General features: G+C 30.8%; 1 protein-coding gene across 2 annotated transcripts; it reads left to right on the top strand.

The window, feature by feature from the left end:
• Window positions 1-4,256: 4,256 nt before the first annotated feature.
• LOC123714644 (peptidyl-prolyl cis-trans isomerase E) lies at window positions 4,257-6,923 on the top strand. Of its 2 annotated transcripts, none has more exons than XM_045669000.1 (5): window positions 4,257-4,584; window positions 4,879-5,067; window positions 5,216-5,419; window positions 6,159-6,258; window positions 6,768-6,923. In XM_045669000.1, exons 1-5 carry the CDS (start codon window positions 4,375-4,377, stop codon window positions 6,830-6,832), a joined length of 768 nt encoding a protein of 255 aa, XP_045524956.1. In that variant the 5' UTR covers window positions 4,257-4,374; the 3' UTR covers window positions 6,833-6,923. The 2 variants fall into 2 exon arrangements, with proteins under 2 accessions (XP_045524956.1, XP_045524955.1); XM_045668999.1 differs by having other exon boundaries at window positions 6,159-6,331.
• The last annotated feature ends 6,783 nt before the right edge of the window (window positions 6,924-13,706 follow it).

The following is a 13,706-nucleotide window of genomic DNA, read 5'->3' as shown; positions in this document are numbered from 1 at the left end:
CTATCAAATATTTGGGCATTCATATAGACGAGCGACTATCATGGTATCCCCATATAGAGTCCATAATCTCCATAATAATTAGTCCTTAATCTACCAGTTAAGGAAACTAACATATATTTTTAAAATTTTGAGACACATTACATCGGATATAATACTTAAAAGAATTTACATAGCACTTGTTCAGTCCGTACTGACATATTGCATAAACATATGGGGAACGGCCAATAAAACAAAATTTTTGGAATTGGAACGGGGACATAGGGCTCTATTAAAGGTCATGCTGTTCCGGTCATACAGATTCCCATCGGAAGAGTTTTATCATCTCAGCCAATTACTTTCCGTTAGTAAGCTGTATGTCCTGAGTCTAATTTTTAAATCACACAGAGCGCTACCATTTGATAGTAGGCTGTTCTTAAAAAGAAATAGGGATGTTGTCGTCGGTCAGACCGTTAGGACTGACTTTGCGAGACGCAATATGCAAGCAGACTACTTCTATAATAAATTAAATAGGCTGCTTAACATCTACCCGCTTACCGTCTACAATCTAAAAATACGACTAAAGGACTGGCTCATGAACATACCCTACGCAGAGTTGGAGCTTCTTCTGAGGCCTAGTATGTAGTGCAGACTTTATTCATTCACTCACTGACTCACTCACTCACTCACTCACACATTTGCACTCACACACTCACTTATGCACTCCAGTGTGTTGATAACAGTTAAAAATCAATAACAAAAAAAGAAAAAAAAATTAATAGAAGATGTAACTAAATTATATATAAATTAAACATTTTAAGGAATGTATAACTAAGTTTGTTATGAAAGAGCTGGAAACCCTGACACAGGTATATTTTTTACTTAAAAGGGTTTCCAAATCTTACACATTGTAATGAAATTGAACTTAAAATGAATAAACATATTTTATTATTATTATTATTATAGATAGCCTACGAACTTTTAAGTTTGGTTTAGCTACATTTAGTTAAAAAATGTTCACATAAACTATAAATAATCTAATGAATCTTCTCATTAAAAAGTTTTTTTATGAGCTTATTAAACTTGCAGCCCGTGTGTTCGTATAAACTTTTTAAGCAACCTTTATAGTGTTTACTTATATACTTGATAATATGTTGTTACAGAGTTTTAATACACTTATATATTTGAAAGACCACACGTCGTAAAATTGTAGAAATAACATGTAAATTGCGTACAACGAACACGTACGATTTTACGAAAAGAATACAAACCTGTCTTATATATGTATTTCTCTACAATATTACACATTGGTTGGTTGGGTTATGTGCGCCTACTGACGGAAAAAATGGTGGCATGAAAAAACTCGGTAGACCGAGGCTGCGTTGTTGGGAGTTGTTAAGGACCTAGAAGCAATAGAGGTTCCAAGTTGGACGCAAGAAGCACTAAAAAGATTGAGATAGTGTCATATAATTGAGGGGACTAAATAAAGCCCACTGCTGTAATGCCATCTAACTAAACTCAAAACATCTTTATTCATATAGGTAAACAAGTACACTTATGAACGTCAAAAATAAGTTAAATTAATTGTAAATTTACATTTACTACCACTTCGCAAGTCAAGGGCATCGATGATGATGATGATAGATATTAAAAAATATCTTTTATGATTAGAAGAAAACCTGTTTCTTTTAAGGTTTCGTTATTTTAACGTTGCTGTATGGGTTACAGGAAAAACATTCATTTCATCAATACTCAGTAAAAATTAAGGCATTTTTTTTACAAAGAATTGATGTAAATAGCACAATAATCCGCATATCAAATAATATCTCGTCTTACTTAAACACACACGGCAGTAAAATTTGCATATAATAGATTTCGATATAATCGGGAGATATGTGCATACCATCCTGTAATGGCGGAGACTGGAAACTTCGCTTTTTGTAAAGGAACGGTTATGTATATATTTGAAGCCATAAATGGAGTCGTAATATTCGACAACAGTTATTACATAATACCGGGTTTAATGGTCAAGAGGACATATTGCAAGGAACTTTGCCAAGTATGAGAACATTCCACTATGGGCCTTTACGAATCAACAATGAACGTAAGGATTAGTATTAAATACGGATAAAGCTTTTTCCATCTGTGAGAGTTAAGGAAAAGTTTACTTATGCAGAGTTGTTATAAAAAACCAGTACAATTTCACTGTAATTTAAGTACTCATCTATCTCTTTTCATAACAGGGAAAACATAATTTGGCAGAAAGAGACAAGAACTTCAAATAGAAAAAATCTAACTAATACTCTAGGCTAAAGATTAAGGTGACTTCTACTTCGATCTACTTATATAAAGTACATGTTTATGTATAGTTTACTAATAACAATTACGGCAATCTGCAAACAAGATATTTTAAAGTATTATTGCCTTGAATCATTATATTATCAATGTTAGGGCAATCCGGTGTAGCCCTTTACCATTGGGACATATGATAGACACGCGTCTTCATTTGTTTTATTACAAGAAGATCACCGGCCATCTGCGAATTTAACAAATATAGGAATTAGTTTCTGGAACACAGCAACCACAGAGTATATGACGTTAATTCACCTATAGGCAACGGAATTGGTATGACAATGCATTTCATTATTGAAAGCCAAAAATGAAACAAATGCGCAATAATTAAGCAAAAAGAAAATTTATTACTTATTGGAATGAGTTTAAGGTTTTCCTTAATAAACTTTACCGTAGCAGAAGAAAATGAACTACTTTTGAAAGTAAAAAGCTGTAGCTGTACTATGCCGTTTCTTCTGGGGCAAAAAAGTACTATCCGGCTGGAAAAGTACCCGCTCTATAAATATTAATTACAGCACACAGAGCCATTGCAGTTGTACTATCTTTGACTGGCCAGATTATATTTTACAAATCACTATAGTTATTTTCCTCTTTTAATATATAAGATTTTTCTATATATATACTTATCGAAAACATTTAAAAATATGATTATTATACATTACACTTTTACTTCGGCTAATAAATGGAACTCCCTCCCTGCGTCTGTGTCGCCCTTGTAAATTCATTATTATTAATATGAAGTAAAGGGTTGAGTCCTTTTTCTATCTATCTATGTCTTTTTCTATCTAATTGGTGTTAAGTTAAAACACGATAAAAACAAATAAATAAATTATTTTTTTACTTACCTTAATATAGCATTGCTTTTGGAAGATTAAAATAACCTCATCACTATGAATTAATAATATTATATTTACCATCGAAATCTATTTTTAACTAAACATATTTATTTCATTGTATAAAATATTTATCCTAAATGTTTACAGTAGGTGCATCTTTAACTGCCATGCTACTAAGTTGTAGAATAAGTTAGAACATTTATATAACACCTATGTAATTATAACTCATCTACGTTTCCGTTAAAGTTCTAGTCACGATTAATTAAGTTCTAAGCTAAATTCCTGAACAAATAATGTCAACGGTATCGTGTGTCACTTTCGCCGTGTGTGACTAAAGAATTGTTTACGGTCTATACTAGCAAAGACAATCAAAATATTAATAATATTTTATACTAATAGTTAATACTCGTAACGTTTATTGCGAATCGTAAAATAAAAAGTAATTTCTCTCGTTGATTCTTTCTTTTTAATATAACGATGTTGGTATAACAGGATAAAGACGAGACGCAAATTTGATTAATTACTTTAATAGACTATAGCAACAACAGTAGGTATAAGTTCTAAAACATTGAAGTAGTTCGTATAACTATAATGATCAGTTGTTATATTGGAAAAACACCACTATTATGTTTTTTTTAAATAAAATTTCAAACACTGTACAGATACCGGCAAACTTCTTGAACATTAAACAAGGGAGTGGGGGAAAGCTTCGTACACACACATAAACGTTAATTGATTGAGCAATCACGCGATCGACACGTCACTAAGAATCGCTTCTGCGCCGGCAAGGACATTTTTTCAAGATGTTTGCCGGTATAATATGTACATAACTATTCGGTTTGTTGGTAGATAGACTGGTAGACTGAAACTACCGCTATTTCTTTAATACGATAAAAATGTATCCATTTAACTATTATTCGCACATCAAATTGTTATATACAATTTAAGTTAATTTTTTTATATATTTTTATTATAAATGCTCATGACATTTAGAAATTATTTCTGCAAGACAACTGTCAAAATTGAACGGATAAATCTGTAGGGATAAATTTTGAGGTTACATCTGTTAATTGTCAATGTAAATAGATGTTTTGAATTTGTAAAAACTAGATGCAAACTGCACACCGGGCGGGGAAATATTTGTTTTCGAATTTCTCGCAACATTTTTAGTAATCTTGTTAATTGGATCTCACTTATAGGAGATTTCATAATGAGTAGTAAACCTAATTCTAAGCGTACAATTTATGTTGGCGGTTTAGCTGAAGAGGTAGATGAGAAGGTTTTACATGCAGCATTTGTCCCATTTGGTGATCTTGTTGATGTTCAAATACCCTTAGATTATGAAACTGAGAAACATAGAGGGTTCGCATTTATTGAATTCGAAAATGCTGAAGACGCAGCAGCTTCTATTGATAACATGGTACGTTTTTTTTACTTCATAAAACCTTGGTACTTTGCTTGCTGTGTCACTTTTGGTTATATCTATTTCTACGACTACTTGCTAAAAAATACTTTTTTATATTAACAGATAGATTATGTATTAACAGATACAGATAGTAAAAATTTATAGAAATACTTCTATAAAGTTTTAATATCTTTTGATATTGACTTTCCAACATATAAAAGCTTAGTCATACATAAGTCATTATCATAAGAGGAAGATGTCTTAAATATTAATACTTTTTAGGTAATTTTTAATTTTAAATAATTCCAGAATGATTCAGAGTTATTTGGAAGAACAATAAGAGTCAATGTAGCAGCACCACAAAGGATAAAGGAGGGTTCAACAAGACCTGTGTGGTCAGAAGATAGTTGGCTTCAAAAGCATGCTGGAGAGACTCTTGATGTTGATAAGGATGCTCAAGAAAAGGATAATGAAGAAAAAATGGATACAGAGAGCACTGTATGTACTTTAAAATATTATTTATATATACATTATTAAAGAAGTGTATCAACTTAAAATAAAATCTATGAGAATTTGGTGTAGTATGAACATACCTCCATTTCAGCTCTATCTAAAATATATTATTAATGAAAAAATTGATTTTCAGCCTATACCCATAAAGCCAACTGAGAAAAAGAATCCACAAGTTTACTTTGACATAAGTGTTGGAAAACAAGAAATAGGCAGAATAATAATGATGCTCCGAGCTGACATTGTGCCCAAGACAGCAGAAAACTTTAGAGCTCTGTGCACACACGAAAAAGGCTTTGGATATCAGGGTAGCGGGATTCACAGGATTATTCCTGACTTTGTATCCTTTTCAACAACCTAAAAAAACAATATTTTCATACATTGCTTGCCTCAGGGCTTGACTAAAGAGCAAAAGTGTTTTACAATTGTTTCACTGTTTAAACATAATAACAGATAACACAGCAACCACACATTATTTTTTGACGAATATATACAATATAATAATTTCTTAACACTCTGCTGAAATATATCCTGGGTGGGAAAGATTTATAGAGAGAGAGACCACTCTTCAATTGTTTTTAAACTGCATTAACTTTTATAAATATTTGGTAGAATTACAATTTAAAATAAAACTAACTTTACGGTTGTTGTGATCTATTTATTTGTTTAATATACTTAAAAACATTTTGCACAAAAGAATTTCCATTGAAAAGAAACATCCTCATGTTTTTTATAGTAAAATGTTGAAGTCAAAAATGAGAAAACATTAAAACAGTTGTAATAGACTTTTTATATGTATTAAAATCAAAGGTGCCAGTTATTTCTAAAAAATATTCTTCAATTGATAACTTGCTCTGTACTAATGTCAATGCCCTTTTATGATTTCATTCAGTTGTGTATTGTAATGGTGTTTATGCTGAACATAGGTATATTTTAAAATACATAAACTTTTACTTAACCAGTATGCTTTCCAGCTTTAGTATTGTACCTAGTATTATTGTCTATAGTTAGTTAGTGTAGTCTATAGATACTATGTATTTGAATGGTAATCTATTTTAAATTCCCTAACAAAGTATCAGATGTGTCAAGGAGGTGATTTTACAAACAACAATGGTACTGGAGGTAAATCAATATATGGCCGAAAGTTTGAAGACGAAAATTTCATATTGAAACACACAGGTCCTGGAATATTAAGTATGGCAAACTCAGGACCCAATAGTAATGGATCTCAGTTCTTCCTTTGTACAGCCAAGTATGTTTACATATTAATTTTTTTATATAAAACCAGATACATATAAAAGGTAATAAAAATATATATAGAATAGTATATAAAAATATGGCTTTAAACAACTCTACTATTAGAATATTAGATCCATTTTTATTGGTATATAAGAAGATCTATTTATTGTCTTACTAAATTTTAGGCACTAAGTGAAATTAGATTAATTAATTTTAATTTAGAAATAGATGTCTGTCTTTAACGGTAAAAGTGGTACAATAATTTTTGTTAGTTAGTTATTTAAAAGAGTGCTTTATTTGAAAACCTAGACTGATTTTATTCTCATTAATAAGGGGTATAATGAGTTTGTATTAAAAAATTTGGTGATATACACCGTTGATGCCACAGATTCGGCTTTGACGTAGAGCAAGTCTGAGGGACTTGATAATATTAAACTTTTTTTTTCCAGAACGGAGTGGCTGGATGAAAAACATGTTGTATTTGGTCATGTGGTGTCAGGTCTTGATGTGTTAAAAAAAATGGAGCGATATGGAAGTAAAAGTGGGACTGTCAGTGCCAAAGTGATAATTAGTAATTGTGGAGAATTACAGTGATATTATATGTAGAGCTTCTTTTATTTCAATTACCAAACAAACCATAAAAGCTTATGCATTGAGCTCAGTAGGCCACTTATTATTTAAAACATATTTTAACGGTAATAATAGAATAGTAAGCCTACTATACAGAATCGTGTATTGTCTTTGACACATTCTATAATCAAATGCTATTATAAAAGTGATAATTTTTGCATATTGTTTTCTAAAACTAAAACAGAGATTCGGAAATATTGTTTGGAGAAATTAGGTGCCCTATTTATTACTATAGACTTAGTCTAAGCGTCATCCACATATTTGTCTAGGAACTGTTAACCAACCATTAATTATTTTAAGTTAAGCGACATCTCTTTGATTAAATTGGAATGGTAATTGTATGAGGACCATTAAAGTAAAGTTATTTTTAACGCCATCTATGCAAGTTTATTCGAATTGCGAATATTGTGTGGTAACTAATAAAGTATTTCTGTTATTAGAGCCGAATTACAAGCTTACAAGCTTCCTAAATTGTGTATTTTGTCTATTTTGATTGTTTCTTTTCCTAATGTGTATGAGTATACATTGTGTTTTCCATTTCATTTTTGTCGGAGAACGAAAGTAATGAATAAATAATAAATCCAGTAAATAGTTATTTTTATCCAATGTTTGAACACTTCCAATTGACTGTTAGGTGTATACGTCTTGCTTATTACACACAAGATGGCGCGGGTGAATTGCGAGCGGAATCTGTCAGGCACGCCACTATTTTTTATTATTAATAATGTGTCCTTTCTGCAACGAAGTTCTATTAAAAACACTACCCTGTGTTTGGATAACCAGACGATCCAAGCCTTTGGGCTCCCAGAGAAAATGCAAAAATGCAACTAGGTACTAATTTCCACTTTTCTCGCTGATTGGAGCATCAAGCTCGTCATCGATGGAGCATGTTCCTAAAGCCCATGAACGCTGGCGTCCCACAAGGCTGAGTCCTAACCCCGACTCTGTTTCTTCTTCGTCCAATTTAACCGCAAGAAAACGTTTTCCACTAAAAAACCCTTTTGTCATTACTCTTTTCTTCGAAGAAATTCTTGTTAAAGCCATAGATAGCCAGCATTTGAATACTTGGCGAATAATCAAACGCAGTTCAGTTTGACGGTGATTTGGAGGGAAAGGCTAAATTATCCGCAAAGAAACTTCGTGTACATAGCTAAGCGAGACGGTGCTTCACTCCGGGCCATCGCTTGTATAAAGTGCAATCTCAATTATATAGTCACTGAATACTGGGGAGCTTCCGTCCATAGAAGAGTAATAATACAATTCCACTTGACCATTCAAACGAAGAGCGGTTCAAATCGTCGACGACCAGTCACTTTCCGAGCGCCATTGATCCCTTGTTGTTGCGTACAGATGTTGGGTCTCTCTGCATCTTCTTTCGCATTTATCATTGAGAGTATTCAGAGGACCTGTTCGTGTTAATACCTGCAGCTGAGTTTCATCATCGAAATTCCACCCGTATCACCTGAACGTCCAGCGTTCCACAACTGAGCGCTTTTTAAGGTAGTTTTTGCTGCGCACAACTACGTGGGTGAATCAGTTGCCCACTGAAATATTTTTCCAAACCAAGACAGAGCGTAATAAAAGGTCGGCAATGCACTTAAATCCTTCTGGTAGTGTCCATGGGTAGTATCATTGTTACCAAAACAGTAACATGAATAAACTTTCTACAAAAAATACATACATAAGTATTTAGACGTAGTTTCCTCTTACGGTTATTTTACTAATTTGTTTGGGAAGCCAGTAGGTACTCGAGCGTACATTATAGGTCGCGGAAATATTATCGCAAACGCCCGTAAAATACATGTCTGGGAGACTCTGTCTGTGGGCCCTGGGGATTTCATGCATTTCTAGCATAAATTATAACATAGGTCTGTTTTTCCTATTATCGTTTCCTAAAAGACTTACAAATTAATAGTCGAATCCAAAATTTAAATCTTTTTCTAAATTTATACTGTTAGTTATACCTAGGTATTTGAAAATGTTTAGAAAATGAAAAGCGATTTAATGTAGAAAGTTGCCAATACTTTTATTGTTTTTCGAAGTAATCTCCGTTCCTCTCTACACATCGCCGCATTCGATGAAACCAATGAGAAAAGTAGTGGGCCCATTCTTCCTTATTAGGGGTCTCTTGGCATTTTCGTACGGTTTCACCGTATCTTCAGGGCTCGTAAAGCGTATTCGCTTTGCTTTGACCAATTGTATATAGTGGCACGAGATGAGGCTTCATTAATAAATGCGAATCGCAGCCTATTATAGTTGTTGAGTAATCCTACAACGCAAGTCATAATATTCATTAACCGAATTTTTTCTCGCGTTAAGTTCTTTTTCACGTATAACAAGAGTTTTAGATTTGCCGCCAGTTCACAAAAACAAAATGAACGCAATATACTACATTAGGTTACCAAAGAGTTCTAAAATTGAAATTGAAATTTTTTTTCATTAGTAATGTTTCTAACTGGCCAGTTCTAAAAACTTTCAGTTTTACCCACGTATATACGTATGTTTTTACTTTCAAAGAAAATTACATCGGTTAATTAATTACGAAATTTTTTAACAATATTCATATAACAAACTTTTAACTTGTCTAACATCGAGTGATTAATAGGAAGATATTTTAATTAAAAATACATCAACTGCAGTTACCATGAAATTTCTGAATGTCTTTTGTCTGCAAGTTTTAATGCTGGCTCAGCTCGGAATAATTTCATTTGTGAAAATCCAATGCGACTCACCTGGAAATATGGGTTTAATCACATTAGAGAAACGAATGATTTTGTACGGGGATTTATATAAATAACATAATTTTTATAAAAACAACTAGGCTGTATAGCTTTTTACAATTAAGAAAAAAAAAGTGGAGGCTTTATAAAAATAATCACGCCACATTATGTTGTTCTTAAATTTAAGTTTATACAATACTCGCCATGGCTATCAAATTATTTAATCACCTTCCTACAACTTATAGATCACTGCCGTGTAATGCTTTTAACTGGAAGGTGATAATTTTTTTAAAGGCAAGGTGCCTTTATTGCGCGTATTTAAACCATACGTTTGACAACAATTATAAATAACTAACTTATTATTATGACATTATGTTAATGTCTTTATTATATGACTTTGTGAAAATTAATATGACATTTGCATGTTTATTTTTATATTGTACATTGTGCGGATTTTTATAATTAATATATCTAAATGTTCTTTGCAAATAAACAATTAGTTTATTTATTTTTAATTTAGATTTGTTTATACATTACTTTAAAATCTAACCGAGTTCAAAATGCTTAGTACATTAACATAAAGTGTTAATAACAATATTTCTTCTTTCTATTCATTGGTTTTGAGTATAAAAAAATTTAATGTATTGCAAGATTATTAATTTCTTTATTTATATGGAGATCTTATCTGTTTATTTTCGAAATCGATGCCAAAAATATAATAGGTTAATAAAGGATTACAAAGCGACTTAACACTGACGGTTTGGATAATCAAAATATTGCAAAATTAAACATTTCAGTTCATATGAAACTATCAGTCTGATTACAAAATACAGTCAATGGGATTTTTTTCCAACCTGCAAGTCCGATCCAGATCAGTAAAAGGGCAGCGGGGCGATGCAAAAAAATTACTTCGAATTGATAACCGGTGTAAGATTTAAAATATATCTACAAAATAAGTTTTAATCATATCTTTATCTTATAATTTAACGTCGAGTTGTATATTTAAAAAAATGTAATTTATTCCCGGCTTCGGCCGAGGGGTTCAAGTGCACAGGCGCTAATTCTAGACTCAAGTTGGCGCCAGCATTATGGATAGGTACATTCCCACAGGGACCAAACTTTTTATATTTAATTATTATAACTAAGTAGGTTAAGAAATTGTAAATTCTATATATTTGTGTGTTGGATATAATACTTGGAATTTATTCTTTGTGTGTTACGTAAACAATGATTTTTCTTGCGTTAAACTTAAAAAGATCAAAATGATTGTTTGAATATCGACTGTATTTTCGGTTACACGTTTATTTTAATTTTTTTATTTACAAATTATAGTTTAGTAGTTTTGTCGTGTGTTTTTGAATAAAGGTGTTAAATATTTAAAATCTGTATTAATGTATTTTAAAATAACTTACCTCTTGTCATGCCTTCATTACATTTGCTTCATTTATTAGCATTAACACTGATCTATTAAATATCCAACATATTTTAGCAAAACAACTATCACAAAATATAACAAAATAGCTATCTATAAATGTAAGGATATATGCATTCATAAGTGTAATTTGACGTCTGATATCTCAATCTGGTATTGTATATTATCGTTTATTAGTATGTAGTCTTCCCGCCATCATGTTTCCCGCCAGTTTTTCATGAGATAGCGGATGCTGCGGACGTCATCCTATATCCAACGCGACCTGAAATTCGCGCCAAATGAAATTCTAAATTCAATACGAGCTTTAAAAAACGAAACAATTCTACGAAATTTGTCTGCTTTTAGGGTTTTTATTAATTTACATATAGAGAAAATATAAAACCTTTTTTGTGAATTTTAAGTGATGTTCTGTTTGTATAATGATTGAATCGGTAAGTTTTGTTTAATTTATTTTAAATCTATTTACATAATTATGGTTACAGTTTGTGAATTAAGATCCTGCTATAATTATACAATTAAGCCTTTTCTTATATATAAAGGTAAATAGATTTTATTATTCTATGAACATAAAATTTTGTTTTATAATCTAATATACATTTTTAAACCACTTTTAAATCGAACTATGATAAAAAATAGTGTTTCTTCCACATGTTTTGCATGATTCCTCATATAATAAAGTTCAAGGTCAAACGCGCTTTTATGCATCCTGAATGGAGGTTTAAGTATGAAAACGGAATAAAAATGATAATAGTCATGATTTATTACATTTATTTCTGTGCAGACTGACGCAGACATTATCAATCTTAGTCGTTAGAGATTTAACTAAAGAATTCATTTAAAATCCACATTACACCGCCGTTAAAAGTTTTTTCGAAATATATGAAAGTCCTTATTAATTCTGCTTTACTAGAATTTTAAAATATAGAGTATCTTACGCTTGGGTTTTATATAATGTACCAAACGTAATCGCTACGAGTCGTAGATTTTCTATAGATAGGTCATTTTACATTTCTAATATCTTCTATTCTTTAACTATATATTAAAACGCTAATAAATTATTGTACAATTATAATTAATTGTGCTTTTTTTATTTAAAAAAAAAACGTAACTAAAATGAATTTTAATATAGAACTGGAGTGTAGTAAATGTTTATATGGTATATTAGATAAATATTATCATTAATATGGATAGGATTTAAAAACAATTTATATCACAGCTAATTCAAACATATCACAATTACCCAAAAAAACGTAAACGCTAAAAGTAATTTATATATGTATGTTTTTATATGAGGTAACGTAGTGTAAATTAATAATTTAGACAAAATCTCTCAAAAACACGATTCCTGAATCATCTGAAAAATCCTGCTAAATCTGGACTCTTATTCTTCTGTATTGCAACGCTATTCATGAATCCGTAAGATTAGCTTTTTAGTTCATTTTATTAAAATTGTTAGAATTATTTTAGATTAAGGTTCGTGATTCTATAACTTTTTTATATATATTTTATATTTAGTTATGCATTTCTTGCCCTTTATCCATCATATCATATTAGTTTTTTTTTCTAATAAAGTTGTCTAGAAGAGATCAATAACTTGTCAGCGATAAGGCCGCCTTGCATTCCCTATAATTTTCATGTATTTTGTTATTTGTTCTATAAATCTAAAGAAGTGTAAATAGATAAATATTGCTTGATTGTTCTCTAAGTTGGAATATACCTTAATAAATACTGGCTTTAAGATATCAATAAAAATGTGAAGAAACAACAGAGTTTGTATCGTTACGAAAATTATATTTAACTTTATTTCTTTGAAGTTAGTTTAAAAATAGAATTCATTTTGACATAGACAAATAGACACAAGACACAGATAAAGTACTCTATTTCATCAAAGAATACACAACTGCAAAGTGACATACTTAAACTTATATCTTTTTAATAAATTGCAAAGCCTTTTACGCGAAGAATTAATTATGTTAATTACTCCCAAGTGAAACATTAAGCAAGCTTGCATTTTTGATGCATTAAATTAAATTTTCCTTTCCTTTTTAAACCTTATATATGATGAATCATTATCAAGTGTTCTAGGATTAATTACACTGATTTTATTAAGTAAATAAGCATATTATCTTCTACCGCCTGCTTAATTAAGTAAAAAAACACCTGAGGATTTTGGGCTTAGTAATCAATAAATTAATTGCTATTTATATGCCTAATCTATTGACAACGGGACTTCAAGCGACGTGAATAAACTATATGTAATATAATTTTTAATTCAACTGTCTTAATTGAATTCATAAAGTTGTGGTATTATTATGACCGAGCTTCAATTTAGATTTAGATTCTGTAAAATCTGTTGGACAAAAATTCAGATTTTCTGCTTCATCATTATGGATTTAATTATGTCTTTAATAGCACTGGGGAGCATTTTCTATGAAAACATGGTATTTTGGACAGGGGCGTTAAGAGCCCTAATATGGAAATTAGTGAGTACCAACAATTTGATTCTAATAAATCACTGTATATACAGATATAAATCAAATATTAATGTAAGTTCGTTACATTATTTATATGCTCGTAAATCGAAATCCGAGATAAAGCAGGCGCAA

The sequence above is a fragment of the Pieris brassicae genome, chromosome 9 (assembly GCF_905147105.1).
Source record: "Pieris brassicae chromosome 9, ilPieBrab1.1, whole genome shotgun sequence".
NCBI lineage: Eukaryota > Metazoa > Arthropoda > Insecta > Lepidoptera > Pieridae > Pieris > Pieris brassicae.
Note: the sequence above shows the minus strand (reverse complement) of the source record. Positions and strands in the feature narration are given on the sequence as shown.